This window comes from Ammodytes marinus (genome assembly GCF_949987685.1).
Source record: "Ammodytes marinus genome assembly, chromosome: 9".
NCBI classification, from domain to species: domain Eukaryota; kingdom Metazoa; phylum Chordata; class Actinopteri; order Uranoscopiformes; family Ammodytidae; genus Ammodytes; species Ammodytes marinus.
This window is the reverse complement of record NC_137213.1, coordinates 26,263,161-26,282,542: the sequence shown is the minus strand read 5'-3', so window position 1 is coordinate 26,282,542 and position 19,382 is coordinate 26,263,161. Positions and strand designations below refer to the sequence as shown.

Genomic DNA, 19,382 nt, shown 5'->3' with positions numbered 1-19,382 from the left:
CTGGAAAATGTTTTGACAGGATCGATACGACGACCTGGATTTGGAGTGTGATGATGGAGGAGGAGGAAGCGTGGCGGTAAGTTAGTCATTATTTATCCTTGGTAAAGTCATAAACATATTATTTGTTATTTCAGTGGAGTTTGAGCCTACTGACCTGACCTCAAGCTGTGTACATTGCTGGACAGTGGCATACTTTTCTCTTTACTCCATTATCTCTAGGCTATAGGCTACACATCACATCCAGCAACATGGATTTGACCTAAAAAGAATATATAACTATCTGTAACATTTTAAGGGTTACAAATGTTAGTAAGTGATGTCTTTGTTTCTGTATTTATTTCCATTTTATTATTCGTGGGTGGCTTGAATTCATAAGAATAGGCTATAGGCATTTCCTATATTGAGCTTTTGCTTCAGCCTGAACCTTTTCAGTCACTGTTTTACACTGTGAAATTGTTCATAATTACTGTAGGCCTACATGGTGGATTAGTACTTGATAATGAGGGTAAAATGCAAACTTTTGCACTTTAATCTGGGTGTTTTAAATTGTGTTTACTGTGTAGACACTGCAGCCTTGTCATTAGTCCTGGCTGGATTAACCTAGCTACTGCAGGCTTCTACAGGGCAGAAATGTACCAACAATGGGCCCCTGATAACATGCTCGGCACTAAAAACAGTTTTTGGAGGAGCCTCCCTTCAATTTATGGGACTTGTAAAATAAAGCATTACAGTTTTTTTTCCACATTTTTATTCACTACTAGCCTACTACTATCAGTAATTTAATGCCCTAGAGTTTTCTTTTTTGATGTGGTTATTAAACGGGCAAATAAGGTTTATGATCCTTTTTTTCCCAGAGCTAGAAATAAAACAATCAACTCTAATTTTAAGTTTTCAAGCCCAAACATGAAACCAGCTTCAAGTCTAGACATGCAATCTGGACCTGGAGCCGGACTGTGAGACTTGAGCTAGTAAATGCATTTATTAGTGAATGTTTCAGTCATTAACAGCATCATTTCCAGTTCAGCCTTTATATAAAGCTGGTGATGTAATGGGTGAGACAGATTGATGCTGCTGACTCACATGTCATGGCTGTTAACGTGCTGTAACCTTCTGCTTCACACTCGTTATGTATGAGGACAGTTTGACAGAGATAAGGATTTTCTTCCATGTATGATTTTAGAAGCATATTTGTAGCTACATTTCTTATTCTCAAAGTTTAATTTAATTTTTTGTTTTCCCTCCCCATGCAGCAAAAAGCAGCAATATTCGGTGGAATGTTCAAAAGATCCTCAAAGGTTGGGGAACCGTCCGAGCCAGCACAGGTGAAGTTACACTAATATTTAAATGTAATATAAATGTACTAGTGATCGCATCGTTAACTTGTACAGGAACTCACAACAAGTGCTATTTTGTAAAACAGATATGTACAATCTATATATGACATTTATAATATTACCTAATTATTGTATTATTATATTCAATTCTGCATCCACTCACATACTTTGCGCTCTGTTTTGACTTTCCAGGACACTTTATCAGTTAGCAGCGAACTTTCAAAGAGCAACGACAGTCTGACTGACAGCAAGGTAACGCTCAGGAAAAAATTATATTTTTTTTGTATTGTGTTTTTTATCTTTTCAATTAGGTCTCTCCACAGTGTTATGAATAAGTTCCAGTGATTTCTTCAGAATGTAAAATTACAAATATATTCATTTTTCAGGAAAAGGGAGGAAAAGGAGTATTTAAAGGAATGTTTAACATATCGAACAAAGCCAAAGAGAGTCAGCCACAGGTCTGTATTGACCGTCTTGAATTTGCACCTTGTTGTTTAAATTTTTGAAATGTAACTGACACTACACTAGACCTTACATTTGTTATATTCTTGTAGAAGAAACAAGTAAAGAAATTGAAGGCCTCAAAACCTTAAGACATTTAAACGTGTCTTTGTTGCTGTGTAGAAATATGCAGACGAGATGTTAAAAAAAAAATTCTTAATCTATTCCAGGCGACTCTCTCGATACAAAACACTGACCTGTCCGCCAGTAGTGACAGTTTAACAGAAAACAAACCCTCTAAGGTGAGTTTACTTTCTGCTTTGTGATATTTCTGCTTCTCCCCACACAGAAAGATTTGTTATGTATGTTGATCTTTGAAACTTAAAGGTGCTCTATGTAACTTTGGGTGTGTCAGAGACGTGAACATTTTCTAAGGCATATTCTCATAACTGAATAAACAAGCTTTCCTCTCAGGAAAATTTGATCCCTGGAACACTGTTTGAAGTTAGAAAGCTACATGAAAAGTTAAAGTTAGAGTACAAACATATTCTAGTCTTACAGTTTGGTGTCAGCTTCTCAAAATGATTTGACTAATAAAGGCTCTGCAAATGTAAACAAATCACCCTTCCCTCATACTGTATACTGCACCTTTAACTTTTCTCTGCACTTTGATCTTAGGAAAAGTCGGGCGTGTTCGGCGGGATTCTGAAACGACATGCCCGGAGGCCTTCACAGGTGAAACAAAATCTTCTGTTATGTGTCCTAAAAGAATAGGGTGATCAGCTAAAGGCCCAATCTTTTATACACAGGCTAAAGGCCCAAAAGGTAAAATGCTGCTTTGTGTTATTTCAATAAGAGACGGATAATAACGTATTATGTTTTGTGTATCAGGATCTTTTGGACAACGAGCTCACGGCCAGTAACGACAGTCTCTCTGACAAACCCACAACCAAGGTGAGTCTCATCAGCCTAATCATTTATTGAAATGCCGGACTGTATTATAATGAAAGTCTTGCAATGCCTCTGTAAGATGTTTGTTCTTCACTGCTCTTTCTTAACATATTTATTATTAACAAAAAGAGATCAAATAATGCAAAACTTCCATTTAAAATGAAGTTAAAATTGAAATTTATGTAATGAAATATAAAAATAAATGAATGAATTAACTTTATGTGAGGTTTGGCAGTAGGATTTTCATGTTTTTTTTAAATCTTACATCAAAAATTTCTTCATTGAAAAATGTGTTAATTTATTATATTTTATCACCAATTTTTTTTCTCAGCGTGATTACTGTATACGATATGAGTTTTTTAGTTTTTATTTGTAAACTGTTTGCTCTAACACAAAACCATGCAATATTCTTTAAGACGGTCCCAAAACTTCTTTAGTATTAAATCACTGAATTCTTCCTCAGTGAAAGTGAGTCACATACTGTATGTTGGTGGTTCTGAAGTCATTTGATCTACAGTAGGTTTTTCACATCCTGACTCATTGGACAGTGAGCTTTGGAAAGGGTGTGTTTTTGTTTGGTGTGTTGAAGCATGTGTTGAATGTGCTCACATCAGCAGTTTGGACACAGTGCAGGGCTGGCCAGCGACGGTGACATGGCATTAAACCCCCTGACTCTCTCTCTCTGACAGATTAATCGGTTCAACAATACGAAATAATTAGTTTAAATTTATTTCAGACAATTTAAATAATTATTCCTAACTTTTTTTTCTTCCAGGAGTCAGGAGGGGTGTTCAGTGGCATGTTCAAAAAATCACCAAAGCCTTCAAGGGCTCAATCTCAGGTGAGAGCTGTCAATCAATCTTTGTCTGTGTTTGTTACAATATTAGAAGTTGTTGATAATAATCTATACTGGATTCTTGCTTCTCGTTTTCAGGATGATTTGTCTGAACCTGGCGATCTCTCAGGCAGCAAAGACAATCTCTCTGTGAACAGCAACACTAAGGTGAGGCTCATCAAAGTCAGTCACTTATTCTATACTGAAGGCACGGTCACAATTCCCCTCCATCCTGCAAACTAACGAATATTATGAAACAAGAATTTAAACCATTATCATTATACATACAGAAAGGACAAGTAGAATGTTTCGACAATGTATGATAGCTTTCGATGTTGTTTAGTTATTCAGTGCAGGGCCTACAGGATTATTTTCCATAAAATATAGTGTTACTTTTTAGTATTTTGTTTTTGTTTGTGTAGGGGCAAGAGAGATATTAACCTGCACTCATCAACATTTTTCAGAGAGTACATGCTGCTGTGTATGTGACGTCTGAAACTGCCGATTTGCTTTTCTAAGTAATTTTTAAAAATGGACATTACTGGACGTCATTGTTCTGATAATTTTTTTCCTCCAGGAGCCAGGAGGGGTGTTCAGTGGCATGTTCAAAAGATCGCCAAAACCTTTGAGGGCCCAATCTCAGGTGAGAGTTTGTGCATCTCATTTTGTCTCTCTTTGTTACATTATCAAGATGATGATGATGATAATCTGAAGGGGATTTTTGCTTTCAGGATGATTTGTCTGAACCCGGCGATCTCTCAGGCAGCAAAGACAACCTCTCTGTGAACAGCAACACTAAGGTGAGGTTTGTAAATAAAAAAGAGGAACTTAAAGCTATAGTGGGTAACTTCTTTCGGCTTCTCGGGATTTTTCTGAGCTCCTGCGCCAGTGTCAGGGGGTGACAACAACAGTTTGTAAATGCTGCCATACTGAGAAATACAGAGAGAGTTTTTAGGAGCTGATAGGCTTAATCAACTTAATCGGCTTGAAAGTGAACAGACATTCATTTATATGAAAAGGTTACACACTATAGCTTTAATCCTTTATGGGAAATAACTTACAATTCCATTTCCATGTGTGTCACCAGGAGGCAGGAGGGATGTTCAGTGGGATGTTTAAAAAATCCCCAAGACCTCAGGTGAGAGTTAAAGCCGTTTTGCTACAGTTTATTCATCCAAACCATTAAACTATGTTACTATAAATTACTACAGCAGGATTAATATATAAATTGGCTGACATTTTTTTCGGGCCTTCAGGAGGATTTATCTGCAGCCAGCGAGATCTCGGGCAGCACCGACAATCTGTCTGAGAACAACATTGCTAAGGTAAGGACGGTTTGTTAAAGGACAGCTCAATGCATTATAAATAACTACAGAGAATGTACTTAGTAATGTCGGCTTTGTCTTGTTTTCTCAGGAGAAACGAGGAATCTTCGGTGTGTTCAAAAAGAAAGGTGCCAAAACTCAATCTCAGGTAAGAATGAGCGTCAAGTTTGTCAATGACACGTTTTTAATCTAAGGAATTTAGTATCCAATTGTTTTCTGAAAAACATGACATATTTTTTTAACTCATTTACTAATCCATCTGTTTATATGAAAATGTCTGTCTTTGACATAATAATTCAGAATACCACATTGTTAGTATTAAAGATTATGATACAGACATTGACTGTACCAGTTTTCACAGAATTGTTTTTGAATAATATTTACATAAAACAATCTCTACATGGAGGCTTCAATATTTGTCATTCGTAATGTAGTAACCTGCCAATGACGTAATAATATTTTGCTGCATATCTCTATTCAGGAGGATTTGACTGCAGATGCTGAACTCTCTGGCAGCAGAGACAGTCTCACAGAGAAATCTTCAAAGGTGAGAGAGCGACCTAGACCTGCACAGCATCAACACTATCAGAATAATAAAAAATTATTTCAAAAAATATACAGTCGATAGAATTAGTTTGTAACTTTGAAATGCTTTTAATTTGCTGTCACAGTAAAACATTTATTGGCATTTTTAAAGTTGAATAAACCAGTATTAAAGTTATCGCACACCTCATCCTTAAATTTATGATGGGGGTATAATTTATATCGTATAAGGTTTTTGTTTTTGACACTAACAACATGCTTGTTGTTCCAGGATAAGGAGAAGACTGAATTATCAGGACACTCCAATGAGAATACAACTACCACGGAGAAGCCCAAAGCCAAGCAGGTGTGCTCTGTCGCTTTAACAGTTTGAAGCATCATGGTGTGAAAATCTGAGCTTTGTTTAATTAGAAACAGGCTCCAGGGGTCTGCTGTAAAGGTTAGGGAACGGGGTTGATTATGGAAAGGTTTTTACTCTAATCCACACGGTCGTCTTTGATGTGTAGAAGTGACGGTAGATTGGAGCTGCGTCCCTTACAGCTGTAGATGTAGTAAGTTCATATCTCTGTAGAGTAAACTGTTTCCCTGATTGGTAGTATTGTATCAGAATTTTGAACATTTGGTTTAGATGTGGTCATTAGATCATCAAAAAGCAAAACGGTCAGTCAGTCAGTCAGTCCTCTCCTTCAAGCAAGCTAACAATGGTGTAGTTCACACACTATTTATGGCTTTGATTTGCTTTCTAACTGTGCTTTATCTTATTTCAGAACGGTTTCAGTGCGATGATGAAGAGCACGTTCCACACTGACAAACAGGTAAAAGCTTGCGTACTGTACACTAGACATTTAGCACATGTCCAGGGTTCCTTCAGTTTCAAGAAAGCTAGATTAAGACTTTTTTTTAAAGCCGCTCGGAATGAAATAAAACTTTAAAAAAAAAAAAACTCTAATATTGATTCCATCTTCAGGAGAAGACCCCTGCCCCTGACTCTGAGGAGATATTGGACAATGCAGAGGGCCAACCCAGTCACAAACAGGTGTGTAAGGTTTTTTCTTTACCCCCTTCTAGTCATTTTTTTATGCACGATTCATTTATTCATCTTTTTTTCTTGTTTTCTTTGTCTTTGTTTTCAGAATAAACTTGCTGAGGCGATGACCAAGATAAATCCATTTCGATCTGCAAACAAAGTAAGGGAGCTCTAGATTATATTTTAAGAACGCAAAATAAACAAACTAAGCTCATTTGGACACATTGTATATTAAAAGTGTACTATACAGTTGGCAGTATTCCATAAATAATGATTTTCCTCTCCTCCCTGAAGTATGAGAAACAGTCGAGCTCAGACGATGAGGAGGATCCACCTGCGAGCAGTGACAAGTTATCAAGCCACAAACAGGTGTGTTGATATTTACTTGTTCCTTATTTACTGTTATTATATATCTTTTGACTTTTAAGTTGATTTTATTCAGCTGTTGGTTGCATCACTTATGGTCAGAAAAGGGGAAGGTTGCCTCTTCCTGTTGATGCATACTCACACCACAGTCCTCTGATGTTGTCTGGAGATAGTGTTTTGTTCTGTCTCCTCTTTTATGTGTGTCAATGTGTGAATGAAAAAGACATTGTGAAGCAGTTTCGCCGGCTTTGATGGAAAAGAAAAAAATCTAAGTTTTTTTTGAGAATAATTTTACCCACAGTCTGTCTGCAGTCCAGCTCACCTTTCCTTCTCCTGTTGAGGTCATCATGTTTTAGTCTTTCTTGTAGCGGCGAAAAACTTCAAATATTTGTAATGGGCTTGTTTTGCATCAGGCAAAACTGTGTTTATTAGTATTTTTGGGGTTTTATTTACATGCTTTTATTACAAAGTTAATATTTCCTAAAACTTTAGTTTATTGTCACTTTTCCCCGACGCATACACCGATCCTGATATATTTTTAATTTTTTTTAGCTAATATTGGCAATTTCTTTTGTCTGATATTATTTATTGGTCTAACCTTGAACCAAATATCACTTCACAAATCTAAAATGTTGTAAATCTAAATGATTGAATGATTGTGTCACTCCCTGGCAGAAATCCATGTCCAAACTGAATCTGTTCCGCTCGGCAACTAAAGTAACTATGCTGTTGATTGTGTGTGCTCATGGTTGAAGTGCTGATGAGGTTTTGGGTGGTAGACTGTGATCATGGGGATGGTGGAGGTCTTTGGTTGATTTTCTTTTATATTAAATATCTTATGGACAGTTAAAGAACCATACCACTGATTTTCCAAACTGTGTTGACTTGATTTAGATTGTTAGGTGCAACCATTGTTCTCCATTTTCCTTTTCATGATATGAAAACCAATTACTCTGCACACAAATGAATACATGCTGGATGTCCTCTGTGATTATAACTCAACTGAAACAAGTTTCAAGTGTCTGGCATTTGGTTTTTCATGGCATACAGAATTTAATGGAAATCAATGGCTGCCTTTTAATAGTAGGAGAAATACATCTGGGATTGTTAAACTGTACAGCTCACATTTAAAATAAGTCTGGAAAACTGTAAAGTGTACAGTACACAATTTCTGATTAAATCAGCAAAAGAAAATGGTGTGATATGGTCCTTTAATCACTGCATAAGGAGTCTGATTTTGATTGATACAGTTTGAAGGCTAAAATATTTATTTGTTGTACCTCGTTCAGAAAGACGCCGAAGACACAGAGACACTCAAGGAGAACGAGACACAAGTGGTGGAGAAACCCAAAGGGGTCAGTCTATTTTTTGCATCACTGATGAGTCACAAGTGACCACACACACACACACACACACACACACACACACACACACACACACACACACACACACACACACACACACACACACACACACACACACACACACACACACACACACACACACACACACACACACACACACACACACACACACACACACACACACACAGCTGATCAACTTCTCTCTCCCCAACCTCCCTCTTAAAATCCTGTCGGCTCGTTGACAAATCCCATGTTCCCCTGCTCAAGAACACTGTGACTTACTGTGTGTGTGTGTGTGTGTGTGTGTGTGTGTGTGTGTGTGTGTGTGTGTGTGTGTGTGTCCGTCCTTGTCCTTGTCAGGTCAAAAGCAACATGATCCAGCGAGAGACGAAGGAAAGAAGTGAAACTCCAGTGGTCCCACCCAGAAAACCTAAAGAGGTTCGTTCGAGCCTTTGCACATAACAGCCACCCAGTGGCATTTGGTCCGCAGGATTTCAAAGACATGAACTCCAGAGAGGAAAAAGCGTCAGAGGACGTAGTTTAACCTTTCAGTTTTTGGGAAATAATATTTGTTAGAATTTGTTTGAAGCCAATGTTTATCAGTGTGTGTCATTGCTGTGTTTAAGGAAACTGTTTTGGTTTCGTTGCAGGAGCTGAAGGGAGCAGCGAGACAAGGTTTTCAAAAGCAGAAGACCTTCTATCAGGTATTGACGTGTACACACATTGCATTGGTTAAAAGGTGGTAGTTATGGTTTGTGGATATTTTGGACCAGTGTTGCCTGTTGAGTTTTGAACATTAGATGTGGCTATAATGGAGATGTTTGTGCAGAGTTTGAAACAAGAAGAGCTATCACATGAATCTGCCGAAGGGGGGAATATTTTTTATGTGCTTACCTTTTAATCTCAGTTAAAGACATGTACGTATGAGTAGGATCTTGAATAGTTTGCAAGCCAATCGATCGTGGTGGAATGGGCAACAGTCAAGATAAGGAGAATTCACATCTCTCTGTCTGTCTTAAAATATGTCTTGTGGGGATTTAAAAAAAAATGAAATACCTTTTTTAATGTCTATAAGATATTGAGTAATTTCCACCTTAAAAAAGTACAGTTCTGAGGACCCCCTTAAGAGTTGTGATTTCTGGCATAAAAATTGTCTAATTTCACAAGCCTTGATCGGTCAAACTCTAGCTTACACCAAAACATACCTGTCAATACAGTTCATGTGGAAAACACTGAAACCTCCTACGGTAATACAATTCTAATACGTTTAATCTTCTTCCAGAACCAATCAGATGATGAAGCCAAAGAGGCAGACGAAGGCAACCCGGCAGAAAGCAAAACAGTAAGTTTATTGTATTACATATAAATATAACTCTGAAAGGTTTTTGATAAACACAATGATTGGTGGACATTGACCTATGTAATATTAACATTGACCTATGTAATATTAACATTGACCTACAGTATCTCACAAAAGTGAGTACACCCCTCACATTTCTTCAAATATTTCATTATATCTTTCCATGGGACAACACTGAATAAATGACACTTTGATACAATGTAAAGTAGTCAGTGTACAGCTTGTATAACAGTGTAAATTTACTGTCCCCTCAAAATAACTCGACACACAGCCATTAATGTCTAAACTGCTGGCAACAAAAGTGAGTACACCCCTTAGAAAAAATTTACAAATTGGGCCCAAAGTGTAAATATTTTGTTTTGCCACCGTTATTTTCCAGCACTACCTTAACCCTCTTGGGCATGTAGTTCACTAGAGCTTCACAGGTTGCAACTGGAACCCTCTTCTACCCATTCATGACGACATCAAGGAGCTGGTGGATATTAGAGTCCTTGCGCTCCTCCATCTCCCGTTTTAGGATGGCCCAAAGATGCTCAATAGGGTTTAAGTCTGGAGACATGCTTGGCCAGGCCATAACCTTTACCCTCAGCTTTTTTAGCAAGCCACTGGTCATCTTGGAGGTGTGTTTGGGGTCGTTATCATGTTGCAATACCACTCTGCGGCCCAGTTTACGAAGGTTGAGTGCACATGGTCAGCGTCGTACACAGAGGTTGGCTTTGGAAAATAGACGTATGAGTGCTGCCAGCATTGCTGAAGGGCTTGAAGGGGTGGGGGGGTCAACCTGTCAGTGCTCAGACCATACGCCGCACTCTGCATCATACTGGTCTGCATGGCTGTCATCCCAGAAGGAAGCCTATTCTAAAGATGATGCACAAGAAACCCCACAAAAAGTTTGCTGAAGACAAACAGACTACGGACATGGATTACTGCAACCATGTCCTGTGGTCTGATGAGACCAAAATACATTTATTTGGTTCAGATGGTGTTAAGAGTGTGGAGCGGCAACCAGGTGAGGAGTACAAAGACAAGTGTGTCTTGCCTAGAGTCAAGCATGGTGGTTGGAGTGTCATGGTCTGGGGCTGCATGAGTGCTGTCAGCACTGGGGATCTACAGTTCATTGAATTCTAACATGTACTGTGACATACTGAAGCAGAGCATGATCCCCTCCCTTCATAAACTGGGCCGCAGGGCAGTACTGCAACATGATAACGACCCCAAACACCCCTCCGAACGACCACTGGCTTGCTAAAGAAGCTGAGGGTAAAGGTTATGGACTGGCCAAGCATGTCTCCAGTCTTAAACCCTATTGAGCATCTTTGGGGCATCCTCAAACGAGAGATGGAGGAGCGCAAGGTCTCTAATATCCACTAGCTCCTTGATGTCGTCATGAATGGGTAGAAAAGGGTTCCAGTTGCAACCTGTGAAGCTCTAGTGAACTACATGCCCAAGAGGGTTAAGGCAGTGCTAGAAAATAATGGTGGCAAAACAAAATATTGACACTTTGGGCCCAATTTGGACATTTTTTCTTAGGGGTGTACTCACTTTTGTTGCCAGCAGTTTAGACATTAATGGCTGTGTGTCGAGTTATTTTGAGGGGACAGTACATTTACACTGTTATACAAGCTGTACACTGACTACTTGACATTGTATCAAAGTGTCATTTATTCAGTGTTGTCGCATGGAAAGATATAATGAAATATTTGAAGAAATGTTAGGGGTGTACTCACTTTTGTGAGATACTGTATGTAATATTAACTGTCTGTTTTTTGAGAATTTTTCTGTCTATCTAAATCTTCCATGTGTGTTTGGATGAACAAAGGTTTTTTTTGCAACTTGCTGGTAAAAGTATTTGCTGCAGGTTCTTCTTCCAGTATCTAATTCTTCTAGTTCCTGTTTCCTTCTTATCAGTTATGAAATGCCAGAGTCATACATATGAGATGTGTCACCTCTAGCCTGTTTTCAGTGTGAGAGGTTTACCAGAGCTCATGTTTACTTTTAGTCACAAGGCGAAACCGTTAAAGCACAAATGTAGACTTTTTCAGGTTGTTCTGTAGTGTTTGATAGTATTTTTAGCATTATTTTAGGCACATTTTTCCCCAAATTCAAGCGGATATATTTACTATTTTAAGAAACCTTGGGATCTCTACTAGACTTTCAAATTAAGTTGAGCTGAATTGATCAATGTTTGGCTAGCACAGCCTGATTTTTAAAAAAAAATATATATATATTGCGGACAAACTGCAACTGTTTTTGATTTACAGTAAACAAAGTTCTAATTACCTGCGTAGTTTAGGGAAGAAACAAGCACACAACATATTTGCATAGGGAAGGATCTTTATAGGCCAGAACTCTACAAACTTTAGCACAGATCCAAAGTTACCAACAGCTGGAATGAAATGTGGTTCTTCCAGTTATTGCTTCTTGTGTCAACCAACACAATGTCACTGTCTGTGTGTGTGTGTTCCTGCAGGCCAAGGGCAGCAAACCAAAGAAACATAACCCGTTCATGCCGCGTTCTGCATCCAAGGTACCAAACAATAAATCATGAAGACATTTACAGAACCTTCTTTGCACCGACTTCAGTTGTTCATATTTACCTAACCTAATTGATGAATTCCTCTGTTCATTTGACAAAAGCTATGAAAGAATTGTAAATTTGGAAAGAATTCATATGCAACCTTGTGCTACCTTTAGCAAGTAAATATATATACAGTATATATATATATTGTTTAGTTTATTCACACCTCATCATATCATTAATAAAATAATTTCAGTGTACACTATTTTTTGGGGGTTGGGGGGGGGGATGTATTACACTTGAAATGGGAACCCCAAATAAGTTACCATAGCTTTTTGGAGTGGGCCCAATAATATTAAACATATACAGACACTAAAACAGTGTACAGACAAATATCACAAATACAGAACAATCCCAGTGCAATAGTATAGTACATAATGAACAGTCAATAACCATACGTTATCAGCAGTTTTTCCTTTATTTCATGTTGTCATGTTTACACTTGCGATTGTTGTTTACGTCAGGCTCAGTCTGATGATGAAGGGCTGAAAACAGAAGATGACGAAGAAGAGGGCAAGGACAAAACGGAGGTCCTTAAACAATTTTATTTTCTATTTATTAAATAATTCTTGGTTGGATTTTTTTCAATCATATTGATCACATACATTCGATCTGTATGTTGCTCTTGGTAATAATAATCCTGTTTTTTTCTCTTGTTTCTAGACCAAAGTTAAGAAACCTAAGAGGAACAATCCATTCATGCCTCGAGCCAAGGTAAACATCCTCCCATGTGAAGTCCAAAGCTGTGTCACAGATTTCTGTATTTGCCACTTGGTATTCATCATTTTACTTTACCTAAAATGCCTGTTTACAGAGCCTAGGCTGTGTAATAACACCGGATTTTGACAAAAAGTGTTTTTGACAACCAGCGTTCTCCTCCACCTTCTAAATTAGGAAAAAGTTCATATGCAAACTTTTGTTACCAATTCCAATGTACTTATTTATTTCATAGTTTTATTTGCTCTTGTGACTGTTGTTGTTTACTTCAGGCTCAGTCCGATGACGAAGGGCTGAAGACAGAAGACGACTCTTCATCTAAAGAGGAAACGAAAGACGAGGAGGGCAACGACAAATCAGAGGTCTTAAGACGTTTTGATTCATGTAACAAATCTTCGTTGGATTTTCCCAATGATATTCATCAGGAGAATTTAACCTGTGTGTTGCCCTGAGTATCGCTAATCCTGATGTTTTTCTTTTTAGGCCAAAGCCAAGAAACCTAAGAGACACAATCCCTTCTTGCCTCGGGTCAAGGTAACATTCAAATATGTGACATGTTCAAACTTGTTCCGTCCCGTGTGGACCATACTCCTTTGTTTAGACAACACTGAAGAAATGTATTTTACCACACAAACTAACTGCACTTAAATTATTAAACAGTTCACATCAATAAGGACTACAAAATAGTTTGTCACTTTGGCATTCTAACATCCTAACATTTTTTATAAAACATTATACAGGGACTTATATTACTCTGTGACATATTGTGTTTGTGTATGTCGCTGAACTTGAGATACAAGAATTTGAGTTGTCTGATTCTAGCCCATACGTCATGGTACTTAAAGCCACATCCACCCATCTCAGCCATTCAGTGCCTCTTATTCTGTGCTAATAAAGTAAATTAACAAGTAAATGTTTTAAAATGACTGAAAAATGTTGACGTTATTGGGTGTTGACTTAAAAAAACTAAACTTGTGTGATTTCTAACCCCACCCCCAACCCCCATGTAAATCCAACTGTCACAAACGATGCCACTTGGTGCAGATATTTAGCCTTTACTTAACTATAAAATGTATCCTCTATATATGGTGCCTTTAACAGTTCCTGCTCTAACTGTGTGTTTGTGTTTTTATTGATTTCAGGGCAAACCAAAGGTGGATGAATCAGAGGTAGAGATAATATAACACTTGTTTTATACTTTATTTCTCTAAATGACACAATTGTATATTTCTCTCCTTCGTCCTTCCACCTCTCACACTTATCGCTTCACATTTAAAGCACATTTGAATCTTTAAATCTTCCTCCCCACCCTGTGTGTGTGTGTGTGTGTGTGTGTGTGTTTATGACGCGTTAAAGTCTTACTCATAGTGGATCAGGATTAACACAAAAGCTCCTGTTTCAGTCGCCCGACCCATCCCTGAAAACAACTTCTTTCATTTGTTTGTCTCCAAGGAGTTCCCTCGGCTCCCAACAGAGACTATTATAGCCACTGTGTTTCTTTCTTCACTCTTAAAGGGATAGTTCAGTATTTTTGACGTTGGGTTGTATTAGGTATTAATGCTTAGTTAGTTAGTCCATCCGGTTACCATCCGCAAATCAGCAGTAAAAAAATCCTAAATTTAGCATACATTTGAACAGGTATTTATTTATTTAGGTAAGCATTTGTATACGTGGAGAACAATTGTTTTTCGGCTGGCCCTGTCTGCAACACTACAAGGCTGACTTCTGCTACAGCGCTATCTCCCCCAAACTCCTTAAAATGACTGCACTGACCACCATCTATTTTGGTAATACACTAACTAGGCATAAGTAACTAGTATACAACCCAACTTCAAAAATACTGAACTATCCCTTTAACATGGAACCCATTCCCGTCTCTGCCAGACACAGTGTTAGTACATTCCCTTAGCGAGGAAAATGAGATCAGTTTAAGGCTGCAATGTGCCCAGACTTGTTTCTCTGCTTCCCTTTTCAACGTGTCCATGGGAGATTTTGGCCTTTTTTTTACTTCTGCAAAAACATTGCATTCGGAATCACTTTTACAATGACTTCCTCCTCCTTCATATGAACATTTAAATAATGTTAAAAAAGGGAAACTGATGATATGTGATAAAAGATTAAATGTGATTATAGTATTACTTTTGGCTTATGTTTTACTTTTTGTACCACTGACAAAGGATACACCTCATTTACATTCTGTTTGCCTTCACATAGGAACAAAAAAAAAAGATTTGTATATTAAGTTTTAATCAGTATTATTTCTATTATTTCAGCCTGACAGGACTTTGTTTGACCAACTGGAAGACTTGCGTGTCGACCCAGCCAATCCTGAAGATAGCCAGGTTGGTTTCTGAAACAAAATGTGTCACCATAGTAACATTTCAATAAAATACAAACTGTAACATACACTATGAAACGAGCAAACCCATATGAATCTAAACGTGTTGTCTTTCAGGATGTGGATCTCATGGAGTGGTGGAACACAGTGGAATGTAAGTCAGACATTAAGAAATAAAATTATCTCTGAGGCTTTGGTCTGAGAGATGAGGGCGAATTTTTTTGTTTTTAAAAAGTCTGAAACCACTTACACTGTATGACCAAAAGTACATAGACATCTCTGTTTACGTACTTCAGTGTGCTGTATTTCACTGATATGGCCCATTAATCGGCTAGAAGGCGCTATATAAGTAAAGTCCATTTACCATTTACCATTAAAGGAAATCTTAATGCTGTAGCATTAAGATTTCTATGATGTCTATGACATTTTAGACAATGGATGGAGTTCTTTCAACTTTGTAGTAACGGTTTTTATAGGCTTTCTTTAAAATAAAAAAATTAAAGTTGCTTGGTGTTTCTGAATGTTCACATGCTATTGACAATGTAATATTTTCATTATGAGAAAGCTAAATATATATTTTTCTCAATTACTTATTCCACAGCTTGGGAAGACACGGCTCAAGATGATGACATGACAGAAAAAGAAGAGGCCAAGTAAGTGAAGGCTCAAATATGTGTTCATGATATATTTCATTGCCTTGTTGTGGGTATTTGTTATCTTCAAGGGTCTGCTCACCATATGTTTTTTTTCTCTCCTATGCTGAGCAGTACTTTGCCCTGCAGCTAACTTCAGTGTTATGTGCAGGATCTGAGCTATCGCCATCACAAATGACCCCAATACAATAAGGGAAAATACAATCTCACACATTTGAACAATTTGTGATACTCAAAACACTATTCAATTACATTTGAACCCTCAGATAGAATGAAACAATGAAAACAACCCTTTTTTTCTAATAAACTCTAGACAGCAAGTTTTTTTTAAGATATTTTTTTTGGCATTTTTATGGTTTATTGATAGTGTAGAGACAGAGTTGAAATGGGGCAGAGAGGGGAGTGACATGCAGAGAACGACCGCGGGCTGGAATCGAACCCGGGTCCACTGCTGGCCGAGGCCCATGGGGGGGCGCCCTACCAACTGAGCTAAGGGCGCCCCCCTTAGACAGCAAGTTTTTGTGGATTACTCGGAACGTTATTTCTAGAAAAATACATGATATTCAAACATAATTTTTTAATGATAATTAGCCCGGGCAAAAATAAACTTCCATTGGATTGCAAAGGAAGCCGTATATCTCAGAATTTGGGCTGATTTTTAAAAAAAACTATCTTCATGACCAGAAAATGACATTTAAAGAAATAATGACACAGCTCTGTAATACTCACTCTTGCTTGCTCTTTACAGGGCGTTCGCAGTGACGGCAGACAAGGTGCAGAAGGGCATCCGTGTGTTCAACAAGCTGTTCTCAGAGCGCGCAGAGAGCCTGTGGCAGCACATCATCGACCTCAACAGCCTCGCAGACGGTCTGGACAAGTTCAACAAGAAAACAAAGATCGCTCAGATCACCGGCGGCTCCACCAGTGCCACGGGAGGCGTGTTGACCATCGCCGGGCTGGCCCTGGCTCCCGTCACTATGGGAACATCTCTGATAGTTACCGCCGTCGGATTGGCTGTCGCTACGGCGGGCGGTCTGACATCGGCGAGTGCGGGAATCTCCAACCAAGTCAACAACTCCATGGACCGGAAGAAGGTGGAGAAGATCGTGCAGGACTACCAGGAGAAGATCCTGGACCTCAACAAAGCACTCAAGTTCATCAAGCAAGGTATCGAGAACCTGAAGAAGTTTGACCTGCTCAGGATCAAGAAGAGCGCCTACAACCGCGACTTCCCCGTGCTCAGCAGCAGCTTCTACGAAGACGGCGCCATGGCGGGAAAGGCCATCCTCATCAACGCTAATGAGATCATGCGCGTGGTGCAGATTGCTAACGTAGCCGGTAGCACGGCAGCCAGAGCGGTTCAGATAGCTAGCATGGCCACGGGCGTACTCACGGGACTCTTCGTAGGAATGGATATCTACTTTGTGGCTAAGGACTCCAAAGAACTCAAGAAAGGGGCCAAGTCAGAGTTTGCCAGTAAAATCAGGGATGTTGCTCTGCAGTTGCACGACGGTTTGGTGGAGCTCAATACCATTCGAGTGGAGCTGCAGGCCACCGAGCCGGAAAACCAAACGGGCGATAATACATCTGTAACGGGCAGCGACGTAAAGGAGAAAGACGACAAACATGACAGTTCAGAAAGTGAAGATGAAATCGACCGCATTAAAAAAGCCATTAAGAAGGACTACGAGAACCGAGAATATGTCTGACGGAAACTTTCAAATCTAGAACAAAGGCCTAAAAACTATGTTACGATTCAATGGTTTTTGGTTTTACTTTAACAAAGTTTTCCAGCATATTTTGGCATTTTTATTGTCTATAAAGTGGTTGGTGCCAATTACTCAATATGGAAAACTACAATCAAGTCTGTAATGATTGTCCAAAGGAGAGACTTCAGTAGTTTGATAAAACCTGACTTCTTGAATAGGAACAGCTTAAACACTACAGGGAGGAACTGAGGTTATGCGGTAGATAAAGTATCATATCTGCTTCTCTCCTGGCAGTCGTGCCAACGTGTGAAACTGCCATGTTGTCTTAATAAATAAAATGGGATTCAGACATTTAACTAAATCATATAGTTGGATAGTTTTTGATTAATTAATTAAATAAATAAGTGCTGACTTTATAATTGCATCTATGTGTGTAGGCCTATTGGTTCATATTGAAACGTGAGGACTTTTTACTGACCAGCTGTAGAGATTGGGTTTAGGCTATACTCTTAGGAATTAGTGCCTTTTTTATTATTTATAATGCCTTAGAAATACATTATAATGCAATGTAGCACTTCTCTTCAAGCTCTGCTTAAAGTTATGGATCTGATATGGGATGTTTTTAATGCTTTAAAAATCATATTTGACTTGATGGTAAGGTTAATCATACACTTTAGTATCAGATTGTTTTTATAAAAGCAAATACAGTGATCAAATCATGGGGAAACCATCTTTCATAGTACCTCTAAACTTTTTTTAACATTATGAGAAAGCTACGTAATGTTTGCTTTGTCAGTTTCGTTACCCAGGTAACAGTTAATCATGTAAACATTTAGCTGGAACTAATCGCTCTTGGAAAAATTGGTTTAAATTCAGTTACCTGGTTGTGATTTTTAAATCTTCACTTTAAATGTAAGAGTAGGCTGAAGTTTGAACCTTTACACAGCTGGAGCAACCCACTGCAGGCAAATAAAAGGATGACACAAAATTTGAAAAACCTAGTTGTCAATCATGAATTGTCATATTAGATGTTGTTGTTTGTTTAGATGTTTTAACTGTTTCCATGTGTAAAATAGTCCTTTTTATAAGACGACTGGAATGACACCGGAGTGTAAAAACTAGCCAGCACTGTGTCAACCTGCTCTGAAAATAACCCTTCACCACTACCTTTGTTAAGGGCTTTTCAAAGTCATTGTTTGATATGCATTCTGTACTGTAATCTCTGATGATGTCCGCCTATGAACTTATTTATTTTTCCGTCTTGCTCTGGGTGGAGTAGTTCATTCATTGATACCCTTTTTTATGTGCAATATATTGTCCATTGAATGCCATGTGTTATGAATGTAAATGCAAAATTGATAATTAAAGGTCACAGAAAGACAAAATGCAAAAACACTTTATTTCCTTCTGCCTACTCCTGTGCACTTACTGGGTTGTTATGTGCTCAGTTAGTCACCAAGATAAACTTGTTTGACAAAGCACTGTTTACTTTTCTCCAGATAATTCTAAGTCCGCTCACTGAAACTGCCTCTGCATCTCTTAGTCCCTTTACATTTTTGGTAAGAACAATACTTTATTTAGAAGTTTGAGACTTGTGTCAAATTCATGTTGAGGTTATTGTCAATGGTTTCTCCAGAAGATAAACAGTTTTAGTATTTTTCAGTAAAATTTCACATTAATCCTCGAGAACCGTAATTTTTTTTTTTCAGGCTGATACATTTTTTTATTAATATGATTCCTCACCAGAGTGTCTTTTTCATTGGTACATCTGATTAAGAAAATTCATGTGAATTTGATTTTCCAAGGGTCTGAGGACCGAATATTGTAAAAAAAAATAACAA

At 38.2% G+C, this 19,382-nt stretch overlaps 1 protein-coding gene across 2 annotated transcripts in view; it reads left to right on the top strand.

Annotated features, from left to right (window-relative positions):
* Positions 1–18,940, top strand: part of apol1 (apolipoprotein L, 1) — a 19,149-nt gene extending 209 nt beyond the window's left edge. The window contains exons 2-36 of one of the 2 annotated variants that reach the window (XM_080034719.1): positions 20–76; positions 1,251–1,322; positions 1,527–1,586; positions 1,721–1,792; positions 2,006–2,077; positions 2,454–2,510; positions 2,667–2,729; positions 3,502–3,567; positions 3,661–3,729; positions 4,139–4,204; positions 4,293–4,361; positions 4,649–4,699; positions 4,818–4,886; positions 4,978–5,034; positions 5,368–5,433; positions 5,701–5,775; positions 6,197–6,244; positions 6,397–6,465; positions 6,563–6,616; positions 6,751–6,825; positions 7,498–7,539; positions 8,112–8,177; positions 8,547–8,624; positions 8,837–8,890; positions 9,469–9,528; positions 12,017–12,073; positions 12,589–12,654; positions 12,788–12,838; positions 13,114–13,203; positions 13,325–13,375; positions 13,984–14,010; positions 15,115–15,183; positions 15,297–15,333; positions 15,781–15,832; positions 16,581–18,940. In XM_080034719.1, coding sequence (XP_079890845.1) covers positions 20–76; positions 1,251–1,322; positions 1,527–1,586; positions 1,721–1,792; positions 2,006–2,077; positions 2,454–2,510; positions 2,667–2,729; positions 3,502–3,567; positions 3,661–3,729; positions 4,139–4,204; positions 4,293–4,361; positions 4,649–4,699; positions 4,818–4,886; positions 4,978–5,034; positions 5,368–5,433; positions 5,701–5,775; positions 6,197–6,244; positions 6,397–6,465; positions 6,563–6,616; positions 6,751–6,825; positions 7,498–7,539; positions 8,112–8,177; positions 8,547–8,624; positions 8,837–8,890; positions 9,469–9,528; positions 12,017–12,073; positions 12,589–12,654; positions 12,788–12,838; positions 13,114–13,203; positions 13,325–13,375; positions 13,984–14,010; positions 15,115–15,183; positions 15,297–15,333; positions 15,781–15,832; positions 16,581–17,541 — 3,048 coding nt within the window. In that variant the 3' untranslated portion in view covers positions 17,542–18,940. The remainder of the gene's footprint in view (positions 1–19; positions 77–1,250; positions 1,323–1,526; positions 1,587–1,720; positions 1,793–2,005; positions 2,078–2,453; positions 2,511–2,666; positions 2,730–3,501; positions 3,568–3,660; positions 3,730–4,138; positions 4,205–4,292; positions 4,362–4,648; positions 4,700–4,817; positions 4,887–4,977; positions 5,035–5,367; positions 5,434–5,700; positions 5,776–6,196; positions 6,245–6,396; positions 6,466–6,562; positions 6,617–6,750; positions 6,826–7,497; positions 7,540–8,111; positions 8,178–8,546; positions 8,625–8,836; positions 8,891–9,468; positions 9,529–12,016; positions 12,074–12,588; positions 12,655–12,787; positions 12,839–13,113; positions 13,204–13,324; positions 13,376–13,983; positions 14,011–15,114; positions 15,184–15,296; positions 15,334–15,780; positions 15,833–16,580) is intronic. The other variant, XM_080034720.1, reaches the window with a different exon arrangement.
* The last annotated feature ends 442 nt before the right edge of the window (positions 18,941–19,382 follow it).